Source organism: Protopterus annectens, chromosome 6.part0 (genome assembly GCF_019279795.1).
Source record: "Protopterus annectens isolate FY-2018-M chromosome 6.part0, PAN1.0, whole genome shotgun sequence".
NCBI lineage: Eukaryota > Metazoa > Chordata > Ceratodontiformes > Protopteridae > Protopterus > Protopterus annectens.
Genome location: NC_056737.1, coordinates 1,848,727,113 through 1,848,747,049, shown reverse-complemented (window position 1 = coordinate 1,848,747,049; position 19,937 = coordinate 1,848,727,113). Strand labels below are relative to the sequence as shown.

The 19,937-nt window shown below is 41.5% G+C and overlaps 1 protein-coding gene across 4 annotated transcripts in view; it reads right to left on the bottom strand.

Moving 5' to 3' along the window:
- The window catches only part of MYO1B (myosin IB), a 2,891,345-nt gene that overhangs the window by 1,752,864 nt on the left and 1,118,544 nt on the right, over nucleotides 1-19,937 (bottom strand). For all 4 annotated transcript variants that reach the window (XM_044075201.1, XM_044075202.1, XM_044075203.1 and 1 more), the window contains exon 6: nucleotides 19,730-19,776. In XM_044075201.1, coding sequence (XP_043931136.1) covers nucleotides 19,730-19,776 — 47 coding nt within the window. The remainder of the gene's footprint in view (nucleotides 1-19,729; nucleotides 19,777-19,937) is intronic.

The window sequence follows — 19,937 nt, the reverse complement described above, 5'->3', positions numbered from 1 at the left end:
ATCTGCCAGTGAATTTTGTTTGCCTGGCAGGAAAGTACAGTTGTGTACACCTACCATAAATGTAGATGTTCGAGCGTCTTCACTGTTGCAGTCATGACTGCAGGGTTCTCCCCTGCCGGCAGGCAGTCCTCGGTCGGCCAGAATCCCAAAGTCTGGGTCCGGCGTCGGCTGTTCAACCATGCTCCCTGACATCAGAGCATCAGGAGTGCAAAGCTGACAGTCAATGCCATCTTCTCCAGTTTTTCTTGCCCCAGATGTCAGGAGTCCCAAAATGAGAAAGGTCCCAAATCCTTTGCAAATACACCTCAGAAGAATGGTGAAAAAAGGAACCACACAAAAGTAAAAATAAGAGGGGACAGGAGGGAAACCCAGACTGCAACAGTGAAGACACTCGAACATCTACATTTATGGTAGGTGTACACAACTGTACTATGTTCATCGTGTTTCACTGTTGCAGTCATGACTCCGAAGCTGAAAGAAAGGGAGGTGGTCATAAAAAAGAAGGGGCGGCTAAAAGGCCCTGCAAGACTGCAGAGGCAAAGCCTGCCCTAGACTTAGAGTAGAGAGGTAGATTGCAGTGCTTAGGAAAAGTATGCACTGAACTCCAAGTTGCAGCTTCCAAAATGTCTTTGGAAGGAACTCCCCTGAGGAAGGCCACAGAAGTGGCAGCAGCTCTGGTAGAATGAGTCCGTATACTCCCTGGGATTTGCTTTCCATGGTGAGAATAACAAAATCTGATTCCATGAGCAATCCATTTAGAAATGGTCTGTTTTGAAATTACTTTACCTTGGGAACTTGAAGCATAAGAAACAAACAATTGTTCTGATTTTCTGATGTCCTTGGTTCTGTCCAGGTAAAAACGTAGTTGTCTGTGTACATCCAAGGAATGTAAGATCCTTTCCCCTTTATTTTGAGGAGTGGGGAAAAAAGTTGGCAAGTGGATAGTTTGATTTAAAACCACTTTGGAAACCACCTTAGGCATGAAGGTAGGATTAGTCCTCAAAGACATCCTGTCTTGACGAAAAATAATATAAGGTTCCACAGCCATAAGAGCTTGTAACTCTGAAACTCTCCTGGCAGAGGTTAGGGCTAACAGGATAGCTGTCTTCCAAGATAAAAACTTGATAACAGAAGAGGCTGCAGGCTCAAAAGGAGGCAAGGTTAGTTTTTCCAAAACATAGTTGAGATCCCAAGCAGGAATGGGAGGAGATCTAGGAGGTCTTAAGTTCTTAGCTCCTCTGAGAAACTGTCTCATGAGCTGGTGGGAAAAGATTGGAGGGTCTGTATTATAATGAGCAGAAATAGCAGAGGCATGTATCTTAATGGAAGAGAAAGAGAGACCCTTATGTAAGAGATCTGTCAAGTAAAGTAAAATTAAAAGAATGTTCGGAAGAAGAGGATCAGAATCCTGAGCCTGCATCCAGGAACAAAATCTTTTCCATTTTCCTGCATAAGATTTTCTAGTGGTAGGATGTCTGGCTTCTAAAATGACATCCATAACCTGCTTGGGTAGGGAAGAAGAAATCAAAGGCCCTGGATTAACCAGGCCGCCAGGCTGAGAGTTCTGACATGAGAGTGTAGAACCTGACCCTGATGTTGGGACAGAAGGTTCGGAGACTGAGGTAAAACCCAAGGGGGCTTCAGACATAGGTTTTTTAGAGTTGGGTACCAAAACTGTCGAGGCCAATTTGGGGCCAGCAAGATTATCATCTTGGGCTTGTCCTGTTTTATCTTTAATAATACCCGTGGAAGAAGAGGAAGAGGCGGAAAGGCACATCCTGAGAGGTTCCTCCAACTGAATGATAGGGCATCCACTTTCCAAGCTTCTCTGTTGAAAGTCCTGGTGCAAAATTTCTGTAGTTGATGATTGAGATGGGATGCAAAGAGGTCTATGTGAGGACATCCCCAGACTGCTGTTATCATCCTGAATATTTTGGTGTCCAGCATCCACTCGTGTGGATCCGAAAGGTTTCTGCTCAGACTGTCTGCCAGGAAGTTTAGCTTCCCTGGTAGAAACTGAGCTTGAAGTTCCAGATTGCAAGTTAGAGCTGTGTTCCATAGATCCATGGCTAGTCTGCAAAGGGGGTAGGAATGAGATCCCCCTTGCTTGTTTATGTACCACATAACTGTAGTGTTGTCTGTCCGTATTAGTAGTTGTCCTGGTTGTAGAAGATTCCTGAAGGCCATTAGAGCTTTCTGAACAGCTAACATTTCCTTTAAATTGATATGCAGGTGCTTCTGATCCTTTGTCCAAAGGCCCTGCAGACAGTTGTCCTGAAAATGGGCTCCCCAAGCATAATCCGAGGTGTCCGTGGTTAGAATCTGAGTGGCAGGAGGCAGACAGAAGGGTCTCCCTTTGTTTAGAGTACATGCCCTGGACCACCAAAGAAATTCCTTTTGAAGGCAAGGCAGGACGGAGATCGGTATGTCTAAACTGTGGCAATGCTGAGACCATGCACTTTTTAGGTACCACTGTATTTTCCTCATGTGTAGTCTTGCATATGGTATGAGAAGGATGCAGGAGGCCATGTAACCCAAAGCCTGCAGGAATCTCCTTGCAGATAGCTGAGTTAAAGTTGCCAAGGTTTTGAAAGTTGAAGCCAGCTGTAATTGTTTTTCGGATGTCAGAAATGCCATCTGGGTTGTGGTGTTTAGAAGAGCACCCAGAAAAGTTATCTGTTGTGAGGGTGTCAAATTTGACTTTTTTATGTTTACAGAGAATCCCAGGAACTTGTGGAGGTTCTGTACAAATTCTAGATGCTGGAGTAAGACATCCTTGCTGTCTGTCTGAATTAGACAATCGTCCAGATAAGGGTAAATCTGAATTCCCTTGAGTCTGCAGTAAGCTACTACTGGAGCCAGGCATTTGGTGAAAACCCTGGGCGCAGTAGACAATCCAAAGGGCAGCGCAGAGAATTGAAAGTGCCTCGATCCGGCCTTGAACCTGAGGTATTTTCTGCGTTCCTGCCTGATGGGAATGTGTAAATATGCCTCCTTTAAATCCAAAGTTACCATCCATGCATCTTTGGACAGCATTGGAAGTAGCTGCTGTGGAGTAAGCATCTTGAATTTTGGAATCTCTAGAAAGGTGTTCAAGACTGACAGATCCAGAATGGGTCTCCATGAGTTTTGCTTCCTGAGGACTAGAAAGAGCCTTGAGTAAAAACCTTGTCCCACCTCTGAAAGTGGAACCAGTTCTATGGCTTTCATAGCCAAAACAGCTACCACCTGGTTTAAGGCCTCTGTCCATTGATGTTTTGGAAGGTCTGGCCATCCGCTTGGCCTTGGCAGGGTATGAAAATGGAATTTGTAACCTCTTAAAACCACATCCAGAACCCACTTGTCTTGGGTTATATGAGTCCAATTTTGATAAAAAAGAGAGAGTTTTCCTCCGAGAGGGGCTTCCAGGCAAGAAGTTCCTGCAGCCCAACAGAGGGAGTCACTGAGTTTGTTTCCTATGAGTTTGGGACCTGTCCTCTCCTCCCCTAGGGGTGGAAGCAGTCCACTGTCTTGGTCTATAAGAAGCTTGTGTTTGAGGCCTTCCTCTGGAGCGTCTATATCTACCCCTCTGAGGCCTGTCTGAAGTGGGAAAGGACCAATTTTTAGAAGGCCAATTTCTGCTAAATCTTGGTGGCTGTACTTGTAAGAAATCTTTAACTGTTTGCATGGATTTCGCCTTATCCTCCATCTTTTTAATCACCTCTTCAGCTTTAGATCCAAACAAAACATTATGCTGAACAGGAGCATCCAATAATTTAGCTTTTTCTTGTTCTGGCAAATTTTGTTCCTTTAGCCATGCATGCCTTCTAATGACTGTGCCGGAGGCAGCAGCCCTACAAGAAGCCTCCAAGGCATCAAATCCACAGTGTAAACCATGCTTCCAAACTTGCTCAGTGGCATGCAGTAAGTCATGTAATTCCTTATCATATGCACAGGCAGAAATGGAAGTAAGCTTTTGTTTTAAAACAAACAAGAGAAATTGCTGGTATTTCAGCATATGAAACTGACAGTTTAAAGCCCTAATGGACAAAGTAGCAGAAGTGTACACTTTTTTTCCCCATCTTTCTAAAGATCTAGAATCCTTTTCAGTGGGAATGGGATTTTTGGCAGAAGCGGCCTTAACTCCCTTAGGACCCTGAGAAATGGTTTCAGGGTCAGCAGAAGGGTTCTTGTATAAAAACTGGTGGGAATCAGGAACCCTGTAATATCTATCAGGCATGACAGGAGCAGGAGGAAAAGAGTCAGGGGATAAGTTAGCCTCTGAAAAAGCATCATCCGCAATATCCAAAACAGGAGGAATAGCCAGGGGTTTATGTTGGGGGAGAAGAAGAAAATCCCTTAGTCTTTTCTTAGATTCTGAATACTCCTGTCCTTCCCAGTGGAAATGTTCCCTCATTTCATGCAAAGTCTCCCCAAAAGAGAAATCCTCAGAGGGAGAAGCTGAAGGAATGGATTCCTCAGCATCAGAATCCTCATAAGGAGGGAAAGAATATTCCTGATCAGAAGAAGAAACTGAAAAAACAGAAGCCTGATCAGAGGAATCATAATAAACATCCTGCCTTGGCCTTTTATCTGGAGGGGGATGTGAACCCCTAATCATAGTAAGTAAATCCTCCGCCATCTTGAGTAACTGTTTCTGTGACTTGGGAGCCGGTTCAGAAGAGGCCTGTGTTGCAGTCTTTGATTTAGAAGGAGTCTTTGCCTTTGTCTTTGGCTTTGCCTTTATTAGAAGCTGAGTAGGCCTGAAAACCCCTTCGGAAGCCAGTACCTGCACAGCGGCTCCGGACCCATCCGAACGAGCATTGTCCGAAGGTCCTGCAATAGAAATATTTAAAGGCCTGGTTGGCTCCTCATGAGAGTCCATTTCGGCCATCGGTTCTGAAATGGCCGACGACAGGGGCTGCAAAAGCGCCTCACTGATGACGGCCGAATCTGAAGCTGGCTCCACTTGTGTGCTATCATCAGATTTGGACCTCGGAGGCCTGTCTTTATCCTTGCGACGTTTGTGAACTCCGGTAGCCGGAACCATATCCGACGACATTTTGTAGTTAAAGCACCTACCGAAGTAATGAAAAGCAAAATCGTACCTTCATTTAATTGTACGTTGATTGAATCTAGCACAAAACCGACAACTAGCTACGTCGTGGTCAGGGCCTAAGCAAGGAATACAGCATGAATGAAAATCCTTATGAGGTATTTGCTTCCCACATGAAATACAATTATTAACTTTTTCTGACATCGGACTGGAGCAAGAAAAAGTTTCCCCAACGGGGTACTTAGCTTTGAGTGGAGAAGAAAGTCTTCGAACTGAAGTTTATCAGAAAAAATCGTTAGGAGTCAGCCGACCGGCACTAGCGAACTGCTATCACCGCATGGCAAGAAATACTGGAGAAGATGGCGTCGGCTGTCACCTTTGTACTCCTGACGCTCTGACGTCAGGGAGCATGGTTGAACAGCCGACGCCGGACCCAGACTTTGGGATTCTGGCCGACCGAGGACTGCCTGCCGGCAGGGGAGAACCCTACAGTCATGACTGCAACAGTGAAACACGATGAACATTTGAGCTTGTAGATGAACTTGGTTGCCCAAGGCCGTGTTCCACAGGGCCATGGCTAACCTGTAGATTGGGTAAGAATGTGTTCCCCCCTACTTGTTGATGTACCACATAACTGTGGTGTTGTCTGTTTCAATCAGCAGTTGTCCTGAAAAGAGTAGGTATCTGAAAACAGTCAGGGCACTCTGTATAGCTAGCATCTCTTTTTGATTGATGTGCAGGAGAATTTGCCTTGGGCACCAGTGGCCCTAAACACATTTGTCCGCCAAGTAAGCCCCCATGCATACTCTGATGCATCTGTGGTTAGGGTCTGGATGGAGTGGGGTTGAGTAAAATGCAGTCCCTTGTTGTGGTTGCATGCTTTTGCCCACCAAAGGAACTCTGTCCTTAGACAAGGTATAATAAGAATAACCGTTTCCAGGTCCTGAGAATGTTGGCACCAAAGACTTTTTAAGTACCATTGAAGTTTCCTCATATGCAGTCTTGCATATGGAATTGGCAGAATAAATGAGGCCATGAACCCTAGGGCTTGCAGTATTTTTCTTGCAGACAGCTGGGTTCTGGTGGCCATTTGTTTGAAGTAGTCTGTCAGATAGACTTGTTTTTCTGAAGTGAGGGATGCCATCTGGGAAGTTATGTCCAAGCTTACTCCCAGGAATACAATATTTTGACTGGGTACCAGTTGAGATTTCTTTTCATTGATGGTGTACCCCAATGAAGTTAGAAGGCTTTCTACAAATGTCAGGTGCTGAAGCAGCAACACCTGACTGTCCGCCTGAATCAGGCAATCGTCCAAGTACGGGTACATTTGGATATCTCTCTGCCTGCAGTATGCAATTGCTGGAGCCAGGCATTTTGTGAATACCCTGGGTGCAGTAGATAAGACAAAGGGAAGTGTAGAGAACTGATAATGCATAGACCCTGCCCTGAAATGTAGCTATTTCCTGCATGACTCCCTTATGGGGATGTTCACACAGGCTTCTTTCAAGTCTAGGGTGACTAACCTGGCATCCTTGGCTAACATAGGGAGAAGCTGTTGCAGGGTAAGCATCTTGAATTTTGGTAGCATCAGGAAGGTGTTGAGAATTGAAAGATCTAGGACTGGGCACCAAGGGCCCTCTTTCCTGGGTATCAGGAATAGTCTGGAGTAGAATCCTTGACTCCTCTGTTCTACTGGAACAGACTGAACAGCTCTAATATTGAGCAGGGAAAGTACTTCATTTTGAGCCTCTGCCCACTGGTTTGGAGGAAGGTCTCGAAACCTACTTGGGGTTGGCAGTGAATGGAAATAAAATTTGTACCCCTGGGTTACAATGTTGAGGACCCATCGATCCTGAGTGATGGACATCCAGTTTTTTGCATGAAGGGCAAGTTTTCCTCCTAGGGGCACAAGCAATTTGGCAGGGTTAGGATGCAGAGTTGAGAAGTCATTGTGAGATTTTTTTCCATAAGGAGGTGGCTTACCACTCCCTGCTCTAGGGGTGGGGGTGCTCCATTGCTTAGATCTCTGCATACCCTGAGACTGCAGTCTGGGTGGTTAGTTTCCACTGGGTCTTGTTTGGGAAGGCCTGGAAGGGGCTGGAAAGGACCAGTGTTTTGAAGGGCAATGCCTACTGAATCAAGGTGGTTGCACTTGTAGGAATTCTTTAACAGTTTGCATAGATTTAGCCTTTTCTTCCATCTTTTTAAGAACAACTTCTGCTTTGGTGCCAAACAAACAGTCCTTATTTAAAGGAGTGTCTAGTAATTTAGATTTAACATGATCTGGCAAGGCCTGCTCCTTCAGCCAAGCATGTCTTCTCAGAACAGAGCCAGTGACTGCTGCCCTGCAAGATGCTTCCAGGGCATCAAAGCCACACCGCAAAGTATGCTTACTAACTTGGTTTGCAGAGTGCATAAGCTCCTGCAATTCTTTATTTTCTGCACAATCTGGAAAAATTACTACTTTTTGTTTAATAAGTTCCATAATATGTTGCTGGTATTTCAGCATGTGAAACTGGCAATTCAATGCCCTGATAGCAAGAGTTGCAGAGGTATATACCTTCTTACCCCATCTGTCCAAAGCTCTGGAATCCCTGTCTGAAGGGATAGGATTTTTGGCTGTAGTAGCCTTAACACCTTTAGGTCCTTGGGAAATGATCTCTGGATCAGCAGTAGGATTCTTGAAGAGAAACTTGTGAGAATCAGGTACTCTGTAGTACCTGTTTGTTTTCCTAGGGGCCAGAGGTAAAGTGTCTGGAGTAAGACTGGATTCCATGAAAACATCATCCATGACATCTAGAACAGGGGGTATAGCTAAAGGCCTGTGCTGAGGCAACTCTAAAAATTCTCTTGAGTCTCTTTTTGGACTGAGGATAGTCTTGGCATTCCCAATGGAAATGATCTCTTAAAGTATGCAAGGTTTCACCAAAAGAGAAATCCTCTGGAAGGGAGGCAGAGGGAATGGATTCCACTGCATCTGAATCCTCAAAGGCGGATAAGGGCATGTCTTCATAATCAGAAAAGTCAGAGTCACTGGACTCGTGGTCTGTAGAACCTGAAGGGGACTGGAGTCTTTGTCTCTTTGTCTCTTAGCTGGGGAAGGCTGTCTTCCTCTAATCAGTGTAATAAGGCCTTCAGCCGCTTTAAGCATTTGTTTTTTTGGCATGGGTGCCTGAGCATGTGCTTTGGTCGTCAGTTTTCTAGGCGTAGTGCATACTCTGGGCCTAAGAAACACAGTAGTTTTGGTTAAAAAAGTTGTCGGTTTCATTTGAATATTAGTAGGATGAAAAACTCCCTCAGAAGCTGGTGCCTGCACAGCGGCTCTGGACCCATCTAAGGTTGAGATATCCTCTGGTTTCATAGTCAAAAAAGCATCTCGCAGCATACCGCACTCCGAATGGGTCTCAGCAGAGGCCTGCGAATCCACAGAAGTGGGCATCAGGGGCTGCAAAGGCGCTTCACTGTGTACCGGTGGACTGGTGACTAGCTTAACGGAATCGTCGTCTGCAGTTTTGGACCTATGCGGTCTGTCTCTGTCTTTATCTTTACATTTTTTCAGAAGATCGGTAGTCAGATGGCTTACCGAAGCCATTTCAGAATGCGGAGATCGACAGTGAAAGACTTTAGTGACAAAGATAGCCCAACGACGAATGGTTCAGGTGCTAAACAAGGCACAAAACCGACAGTGAGGGAAGTCATGGTCTGGTGATGCAGTAAGAATAAAAGTCTCTGTGAGGTATTTGCTTTCCACAGGCAAGACAATTGTTAACTTTTTCTGACATCAGTTAGAGCAAGAAAAAAGGATCCCCAATGGGGTACTTAGCTTTAGAAGACTTCAGGATTATTCAACCCGAAAACAAAAAATTCAGGTAGTGGCCGACAGGCACTTGCAAACTGCTTCTGCTTCGGGCTCCTCCTCAGCAAGGAAGACTGATGTAGTGGTGTCGGCTGCCTGTTTTTATGCCCCTGACAACCTGACATCATGGAAGAAGCTACAGCATCTGAAGCAGAAATACTAAGTCTCTGGCATTCGGGCCGACTGAGGGCTACCTGCAGGCAGATAACCTTACTGGGATGGCTGCAACAGTGAAACATGAAGAACATCTGACGACTAGCTTAACGGGTTCATCGTCGGTAGTTTTGGACCTGTGCAGTCTATCTCTGTCTTTATCTTTACGTTTTTTCGGAAGATGTGCTGTCAGATGGCTTGCCAAAGCCATATTGGAGTTCGAGGACTGTAAGCGAAAATATCTAGCTACAATGAGGGCCCAACGCTGGATAGCTCTGGCGCTGAACAAAGCACAGAAGTGACAATGGGGGACATCGTGGTCTGGGCCTAAACAAGTGATTCAGTAAGACTGAAAGTCTTGGTTTGGTATTTGCTTTCCACAGGCGAGACAATTGTTAACTTTTTCTGACCTCAGTTAGCGCAAGAAAAAAAATCGCCAATGGGGTACTTAACTTTAGAAGACTTCAACTTCATTTCGGTAGATGAAACTCAGGTAGTGGCTGACCAGGACTCGTGCAAACTGCTTTGGGCTCCACGGCAAAAAAGACTGATGTAATGGTGTCGGCTGCCTTACTTTACACTACTGATGACTTGACGTCAGTCCTGAAGCAACAGCAACCAATGTAAAAATACTAAGCCTCTGGTATTCGGGCCGGCCAAGCGCTACCCTGGCAGGGATAACTCAAATGTGATGACTGCAACAGTGAAACATGAAGAACATCCAATGTACTGCATCTTCTAGAATCCAACAACTCTCCAAAAAGACATGGATGAAGGCAAGGTCTGGTAAATGAGCCTTGACCCTGCCTGGAATAGTTCTGTTATGATGGGAATAAGAAAATTAGTCTGCTTTGACACATGTTGACCCTTCTTAACTTCACAAGAAATGAACTAAACAGAAGTTCTGAAAAATTTTGTTTCATCAAGATGATATCAGAATTGTCTGTGACCATCGAATGTATGAAGTATTCTTTCTCCCTCATTTTTGGGTTCTGAAAAGAAAATCAGGGAAATAAATATTTTGGCTTAAAGTAAACTCGGACACCACTTTAGACAAAAAAGAAGATAAGTTCTCAAATAAACTATCTCTGTGAAAGACAAGAAGGCAAAACCACCATAAAGGCTTCCAGTTTGGATACTCTTCTTATAGATGTCAGAGAAATCAGCAAAATTATTTTCCATGTTAAGAACCTCAAGTCAAGAAGAGAAGTTGGTTCAAATGGAGCAAGTGTTAGCTTCTCTAACACAAAATTAAGAACACAAGGAGGAACCACAGGTTTTCTGCAAGGCTTCTTATGTACTACTCCTTTCAAAAACATTTTCACATAAGACAGCATTGAAAGAGGGGGATTCATGGGCAGCCACACTGAAATGGCTTACAAATTAATCTTGACAGAAGATTAAGACAGGCCAAAGGACAATGGCTCACACAAATACTGTAAAACCATAGAATCACTTCACTTAAATGGATGGTGGTGGTTTTGTTGGCACCAACTAGAAAACCATTTCCATTTGTTTATACATGATTTTCTAGTAGAAGACATTTGGGGAATCTTTCTGAAACTTCAGACAAACTTAGGAAATCAGTGGAAGGGTGGAAAAGAATACAGGAACATTCGTGTCCAAGGAAAAGAAAAGGCATCAGTCTTCCAGGCCTTCTTGCATGGTGCCCAGGAACAGAATTTTGTCAATTAATTGTTTACAGATGAAGCAAAAAGGTATACCTGGGGAATTCCCCACAGATGGGTCAAATCCTGGAAGACTCCCTGATTCATTTTACATTCATGAGGGTCTGCCTTGGTCCTGCTCAGCTTGCCTGCCACACAGTTTTGCTCTAACAGAATGTAAAAAAGCTTGTAGAGTGAGATTGTGCTGTAAATCTATATCCCATGCAAACATAGGTAGTCTGAATAGTGGGTAAGATCTGGTTCCTCCTTGCTAGTTTACGTACCACATCACTGTGGTATTTTAAGTATTTGAAGAGGTTCTGAGGACCACAGATAATTATGAAGGTTGAAAGCCTTTATAACAGCTAGCATTTGTTATATGTTTGTGTGTGTGTTGGTCTATCTTTCCTGACCCAAAGACCTTGCACTTTTATTCCCTTTGGCACTGTCAGCCCCCCCCCCCCCCCACCAAAGTGTGAGGCATTTGTGGTAACTGCCTTCGGAAGGGAGAATGGGAGACCTGGATTCAGAGAAGTTTGAGGTCTCCACCAATTTGAAAAGGCAATGGGTGTCAATGTGGGCCCAAATAGATTTCAGATAACATTGTATCTTTCTCATCTGGAGTCTTGAAAAAAGTATGAAAATCATGGAAGCCATGAGACAAAATCCTGATGACTTCTCTCACTGTGACAGGAATTTAAGTAGAAAACCCCTGGAACAGATCTAGATATAAACCTATTTTCACGTGGATGAAAAGCTTTCTGTACTGATGTGTCTAGCAGGCACCACAGAAACACAATCCTGTGAGACAGAGTTAAAAAGACTTTTGAATGTTCTTTTGGAACTCCACCCTGCGTAGGAGATCTTCTACTCAGGTGAGAGATTCTTGACATTTTGAAAAACACTCTACAAAGATAAGCAAGTCATCTAAATTTGAAAAAAATGTGTATACTCTGTAGCCTGAAATGGGCTATGACAGCAGCTAGACACTTTGTGAACACCCTTAAACCAGCGGACAGCCCAAAAGGTAAGGCAGAAAATTGATAATGTGATCCAGACCCACAAAAACTTAACACCTGAAATCTGATGAACAGGAATGTGATAGCATGCTTTTTTGTAAATCTTACATTACTAGAAAACTCAAATGAGGAAGGAGGACTAACAGGTTTTGAAGTGACAGTATTTTGAACTTGGGTACTATCATAAAGTCAATCAAGAGAGAAAGATCCCAAAATGGAATCCAGGAATTTTCTTTCTTTGGCACTAAACATTCTTGAGGAAAATCCTTTCCCTAACTGGAGAGCAGGAACAGCTTCTATTGCCTCCTGAAACAACTTATGATGTACTACAGGCAAACAGAAGGGTTTGGTCTGACAGATGATCCCTTGGACCACAGGAATTTTCTCACAATGCATTTATATCCTAGACAGATCACATTAAGAATCCATTTGTCTGATACAAACTGCTGCTAAGGAAAGAAATGGAGATTCAGACATTGTGGAAGGGTTAAGAGACTGCCATAGCTGGAGGGAGGAACAAGGTACCTTACACAGTCATTCTGATGTGTTTGACTGTCTTTTGTTCTGGTGGGTTCCTGTCTCCTTTTTGGAACCTCTTTGCCATTGCTTTTTAAATGTCTACTTACCAACATTCTGCTGACACTATTTATTTTCTGCCAAAAATTGGACAAGGGAGTAGAAAATACTTTGGAAAATTTAGAGAAAGAGGGTGGAAAAATCTCAGAGATTCCAAGAATCAGCTTACCCCTTTCATCTCACGTTTTGACAACCTCTACAGTAGAGGGTCCAAAAACTAAATTTATACCCAAAGGGGAATTCAAAATTTAATTTTTGACATCTTCTGGGAGGTTCTGAGAACAGTGCCAGGCAAACCACCTCAAAACAGTACCAGTGGCAACAGCCCTGGAAACGGTATACACTGAGTCATAACACATACTTTAAGCAATGAGTAGTGACCTGAGAATTAACTGAAGCTGAACTACATAGACAAGATTTTTCTTCCTTACAAGAGTAAATTGCAGCCAAAACATTCTTCATACCTCTACAATCAGTCAGTATAAACTTCAACATAAGACTGACAATTCAAAAGTCTAAAAATCAGTGTTACAGAAGCATACACTTTTTATCCAGACTTTCCAAGACCTTTACCATCCTTTTCAAAAGGAGGATTATAATTAAGAAAATGTTTGATAGCAGCTGGATGGAGTAACTAAAGCTATAGCTGCTACATCAGGTCTGGGACTAGTGTATAAAAACTTCAAAGACTGAGGAACTTTGTTCATTCGGTCTGCTTTCTCACGGGGTAACAGGTTGGCTATTAGAGAATCATAAGCTCTAACAAACACCCTCCAATGCTGACAGCATTGGGGGATGGGTGAGGATTCAGGAAATTCCAGCTGTAGCAAATCATGATATTTTCTAAGGGACTAAGACACCTCAGTGTTCTCCGAATGAAAAAAAAAATGGTTCTATCTCGAAAAAGAAACATTATCTCTGACAGGGACTTTCATGCACCAGTCTCCTCAGAATCTGGATCAGAAACCTGAGAAGGAAAGACTGCATTTGTCCCTTCATATTCCCCTACAGATTCCAAAAGTTTGAACCTATTCAGGAAAAGAGGAATCCCCTTTTCCTTTACCAGAAACTAACAAGAAAGGGCAACAGCTTGCCCAAAACCCTGAACCAAGCCCAATAAATGATTCCTATCCAGAGAAACTGGCACACAAGAAGGTAAATGTTTAGTTTTCTCTCTTTTTTGACAAGGTCAGTGAAAACAGAACCAGTATTGCCAGCAGTAGCTTCCTCAGTGATCGCACATCACTTTGGGTAAACAGGGGCACATTCCCTGCCCATCCTTTAAACAATTGCAAAAGTGGTTCTTTCTTGCTCGCAGATGGCACCCCAACACCTGCAGAGGATATGGCTGACCCCTAGTCCATGGTGGCTGTATGGAAAACATCAGAGAGGTATAAAGTTAAAGATGAGTGGTCTGAGGAATCAACCTTTGCCACAGCAGAGTCAGCTATCTGCAGCTATGGTGGCAAAGGCTAAATTACCTTTCTTTCTTGTTTTTTTTTTTTTTTTTTTTGTGGCTGAAAGAAGGTCCAACCAAGAAATGTGTACTTTGCTTCATGGTCAAGCCAGAAATGGTGCTCGTTTTCAGGGGAAGCTTTGCAGCAATAGTCAGTAAAACAGGAAAGTAGAAGATTAGGGATATAAACCTCTTCTGCAACATCAATAGAACGGTTTTGGAGGGGCAAGTATATTTCACAGAGGATATTGCTGCTCTGGAACATACTCCCCATCCACATAAAACAAAGTTCACCCCTGTCCATTTTCAGGCCAAACTTAGATCTACGTAAGAGAAACAGAATTTACCCCAGGAATGCCCCATGTACTACTAATGCATAGAGGCAGCTCCTAAATGCTTTGTCCCATGCATGGGTCTCCTCAAATTATCAAAGATATGATACTAGTTATTCTCATTAGGGGTAATATATAATTATCAACCAGGGGATGGGTAAGGCCAATCTATAACCAAATTAGATATGTTACTTCGAGCACAAAAAAGGGAAAGTAGCTAGGCAGCTAGCCCAGTACTTCCCTATGAACCTATAAGAAAGTAATGTGTTCTCACAAAAAGGCAGTAGAAAGCACTTTAAACAATTTCCCTGCCCAAAAAGTAAAATAAACATGGTTTCATCAACAGAAAATGTATTTTAAATAACTTTTTACCACAAAAGTAAAAAGTATGCTCTTGTTCACAATTACTTATTTGCCCAGCAATGGGACAGCATTAGCCATCCAGCAATCACTAAATGCCTGTATTGGAGTGCTTTTCTTCTTGTCAGGAAAGCTCTTGGGGCTTGGTGCCTAAAGCCTGTCTTTTTTGTCAAATTAGCAAACTAATTAATGGTTTGGGCACATGAAAGGTGTCCTGAAGCTTTGGAAGCTGGCCAGCTGTTACAGCCTATACAGGATATAGCTTAGACTACTGTAGCAGTGATCAACATGAGAAGCATAATGTATTCCCACTTACACAGTTTGTTATATGTTCTTATTTTACCTCTATTACTCTTCCAAATGTAGAAAACAACTTGCATGCTTTCACTAAACTAACTTTTAGCTTTAATAAAAAATGTACTAGCAAGCCTGACATAAAAGTACTAAGGATGCCTAGGAAGCAACAACTTGTATATTCACTTCCTACAGTTTCAAACTTCATTTATTTTCAATGAACTGCTTTCCAGTTTCCCTTTAAAAGTTATACATTGAACCCTGTAGTTTTCACTCAGATCACACTGCTCAGACATTTTGTGATTAATTGCTTAAACATGAAAGCTCCTTATCTTCCAACAAAAAGCATTTGCTAACAAAAACAAAACAGCTAGTAACCTTGTAAATGCAGGAAAGAGACCCTGTAGATTTCACTCAGAGCACAGTGGTCAAACCTCTCATGATTACCTGCTTGCACCTGTTTGTGCCTTGTATCCAGCTAAAATCAAGTAGTAATCAAAAAAACAAACAGCAAATAACTTTGCAAATGCAAGAAAGATCTACCACAGTTTTTTTCTTGTTGTTTGGGCCTATTTGTTTAAAAAAACTTGTCTATAGCTTAGCCTTTTAGTCTACCCATTCACCTCTGCAAAACATTGGACATTATATTTTAATTCTACTTTTAATATGTTCAATAAACTTTTACATTCACTCATCACCCTAACATCACAGCATTATATTAATTAATTTATTTATATTTGTTGACCGGGAGTGTCCGACTGAACATAGGTCCATTTTCAGTGGAGGCCTGAAGAGAAAAGCTCCACAGTTAAAATAAACAAGACAGTAGTTACATTGGATTACATAGCGATTAACAATTTACATAACAATTACTTACAACATATTTACAGATGAAGAACATAGTACATCAGTAGACAACTAGAATCTTTATCTGTGAAGTACATAACAGACATTAACAAATGTTAAAATAAGAAGTTCCTGCTGTATAAGTACTAGGCTTATGAGCAGCTGAGCTTGCTATAATCAAGGTAGTTAGTGGAGTGAAAAGAAAGGTAGTGGTTGGATGGGGTGGGTGATATTAGAGTGGGAGTTGCAAGGGCATAGCCAGCATGTTTTTAGGTGCGCTTTTAGTAAAGTTTTGAAGTGGGTGCATGATGGTACGGAGGTAATTGTGGGTGGGAGGGAGTTCCATAATTTGGCTATGGTGCAAGAGAATAGTGCTTCACCAGCAGAGTTATTGGCTTTAGTGATCTGCAAGTGATTTTTGTTTCTGGATCTTAGTGGTCTGTTGGTGCGAAAGGGTTAGAGTACATTCTGGAGGGATGGGACATTTAGTGGATGGTTTACTAGTTTGTGGGCGAGTGAGAGTTGATACCATTGAAGGAGGTGAGGGAGTTCAAGCCAGCCCAGTTCAGTAAGTGAGAGACAGTGGTGACTACGGTAGGATGCCCCTGTGGCGAATTTGGCAATTTTGTTGTAGCAGGTCTCTAGCTTGTTTAGATCGCATTGCCTTAGGTTGGTATATATTGGAGAGGCATAAAGTAGGGTGGAGATAAGGTGAGAATTTGCTATTGAAATCTTTGCTGCTTTGGTGAGAAGATGCTTATTTCTGTATAATGCTCCTAGTTTTTTGTGGACTTGTTTTATGGTCATGGATATGTGAATGTCAAATTTTAGTTTATTGTCTATTTCCACTTCTAGCAATTTGGTGTGTTCAGTTGGGTATATAGTGGTGTTGTCTTTTGCTGTGATGTTAAAGTGAGAGTTGCTTTGAGTATGTTTGGTGGGTTGGAAGATGAGTAGTTTAGTTTTGTTTGGGTTGAGTATTAATTGGGCATCGGATAACCAAGTTTCAACAGAGGAAAAGGCTTCCTGTGTGACTTTTTGCAGTTTGGGAAGGGACTGGGCTGAGCAGATGATGGTCGAGTCATCTGCGTATTGTATGAGTGTGCCATGTGTGGTGGCAGAGACTAGATTATTTGTGAAAACAGAGAAGAGTAGGGGTCCAAGGATGGATCCTTGGGGAACCCCTATGGAGACAGGTAGTTAGGGAGATATGTCATTCTGCCATACAACGGATTGTTAATTGTAGTTTATTTCCAACTTTTCTTATCTTATTACAGTCTGAAACCTGGATACATTATAATTAAGAAAAACATACTTTTATTATGATAATATCACTAGCATGCATATATGTCAGTCACTGATAAAACTGTCAACCTAACATTTAAAATACATCTGACTGTAAACTATACAGAACTGCTTTATAATGCAACATGCAATTTACATAATGCATTCTTGTACAAATATTAATATGAACAAAACTGCTTTACTTAGTTACTACTTCTGTCCCTTCAGTGGCCTTTTAAACATTAATGACATGTAGGGATGTATGCTTTAAAGTTCTCCCCAAGCATGCTGTCTGTCAGTTTAATTACATTAGTTCTCTCAGCAGTTCTTTTACATTTTCCTTTCTTCTTCAGTAATGCATTAACAATACAGAAGTAATACTAGCCAGATACAGTGCGTTGCTGTATACAGTCAAAGACATAGCTCATCAGTTTCTGCATGAATTTTGACAGCATGTTACATTTAAATGGGACAGACATAAAATTAATAGTAGCTTACAAGCTTTTTTAGACATTAAAGTTCAGTAAAAAGGATACAGTTCTCCTTCCAGTTTAACTCAATCAACAAACCTCCAGCCTTTTTCAGACCCTCTTCCTTGCACAACTACATTCCACAGATACCACAAAGCAATTCAGCTAAGATTAGCGTACTTAACGTAAGCACAACAGTGTAAAGCAAAGTGGAGGCACCTGATTTTGACACAGAAAATCGACAGGTGAAAGCACCTGAAGTTGACAGGAAATCCACAGACTAGAGATACGGTCATAAATTCAGAGGATGAACTTGGAAAGTGGTATCCAAATATACTTATATAAGATTATTCAACCATTTACAATGGCATGGCAAACAAAACCATAGAAAACAGAAACTTTCCCTATAGGGCTTTCTGACATTAGGAGTCAAACAGAGGATGTGGCTAGGGCATGGCCTAGAAAAACAGAAATTCTGGGAAAATTTCAGAAATGGAGAAAGAAAAATTAACTAGGAGGTAGTGACAGAAAGGTTTGGATTACAACAAGGTGACTTCAACCCTTTCGGTGATTACTAAATAAATTCAATGAAACTGAAAGAGAGTAGTGTGCCCTAGGGCAGATAGCCTAGTATGAACCTATGAACCTATAACCTCGAAAAAGGGCATAGCAAAATAAATTTAAAATGGGTGGCGAAAGCCAAACACATTCTGGCTAGACTTATAAATGCCCTAGGGCAGATAGCCTAGTATGAACCTATGAACCTATAACGAAATCAGAGCTTGCCAGATTTCTTATTGAGTACATGACACCTAAGGCACTCTATAAGAAACAATCATGCTTTATAAATCACTTACTTGCTAAAATAAAGGGGAGAAGTTAAAGGCAGAATGGGAGACAAGGCTAGGTAGGAGATACAGAAGTGAATACAGTAAGATATGTCACATCTCAAAATACATCACCAAATCCAAGAGATTTAGGATCCATGTAAGAAAAAAGTTTTTGCAAGTACTTCCACAATCCAGAAATAATAAAAAACATGTTCTCAGAGGAAGATAACAGATGCTGGAGATGTAGGTTAGAGGCGACAGTTGATCGGGATATACCTTTTGGTCTTGTCCAAAGTTATACTCTGAAGTTCTTGTTTGTAATGAGTTATGTAAAAAACAGTTAGGTGATGTGTTTATCTTAATGCAAGAAAAATTTTTGTTATGATGGGAGGGGACCCTGAAACAGTCTATAGCAGTAAAAGATCCAACTTGAATTAAAATGTTAATGGCTAAAAAAATCAATAACACAAAGATGGAAATCAGGAAGCCCACCTATCATCAAGGATAAACAAGACATTATGAAAAATCTGAAAGGTATTGAATTGAACACAATAACACAAGAAAAAGTATGTATGTTGAGCAAATGGATGTTCTTATTACAACTGATGAATGCAGAGAGAGACAAAAATATAGAATACCAATCCATAGAAAACATACTGGCTCTAAAGTTCTTGGGAGGGACTGGCAAGAGCAACAGCAGTACAAGGAAAATGGATTCAGACAGGACTGACTAAACCACTAATGGCTATGAAAAATAACAGAAGTCAATGTATTTTTCTTTTAAGAGTGCTATAAATGGCTGCTTTTTTAATTAAATGGCACTGGGACAGTAATCCCTAACTTTTGGGTCAAGTCAAGATCTTAAATAAGAATAAAATGCAAACTTAAATGTTGGTTGGTATGAACTAGCCAGCCTCTAGGAAAGAATAACAAAAAAATGCATAAGGATTGCATAATATCTGAAATTTTATGTTTAAAATAAAAAAAAAGTGTTGACATTAAAACAATCCAGTATAAGTCATTCTCAAAATAGAATTAAAAAATTTGTTCCAGAGTATTACTGACCTTGAGGTTTCTTTAAGTTATGTTTAACGGATAGGAAATCAAGTAAGATTTATTGAACACATGTCTAAGCAAGTGTACATTTATACACCTTTATTTCAATAACTATGCAATATTTTGTATTTTAATAGTTAACTTGTAATGATTTTAACTGCTTTTGATATTCAACAGGACAACAAGAAGCAACGAAGAGCAGAAGCTGTGGGTAACAGCACAGCAGACAGCTGCTACAATGAGTGGCAGCTGCTACAATGAGTGGCATATGATTTGCAAACAAGTCTCACTGTATGACTAGTTCTATAACAAAAGGAAATATTGTTGTAAATGAACACTGTATCTGTCTAGTTGTTGTGCTAAGAACCAAGATGATGTAATGAATTTGGAACTGAAGTACATCTCTATTATGAGTAACATGAGCTCAACACATTGAAAAACTGTCCATGGGAACAACAAAGTTTCTCAATAACCTAAAATGATATTACTACTTACAAATCTGGATGAGTTATCATTCCTCACGGTTTTGGCATTTCCAAAAGCTGGCAGGGAAAAGATAAAAAAAAAGAATCATTAAAACATGAAAGAATGCTTTTTATGTGTACAAAAAATGGACAGAAGCACAGCAGGAAAAAACAAGAAGTAAACTATCTTAGTGGTTTGTGGTTCAGACTAGCACATTTGCGGGAATAAGACAAATCAC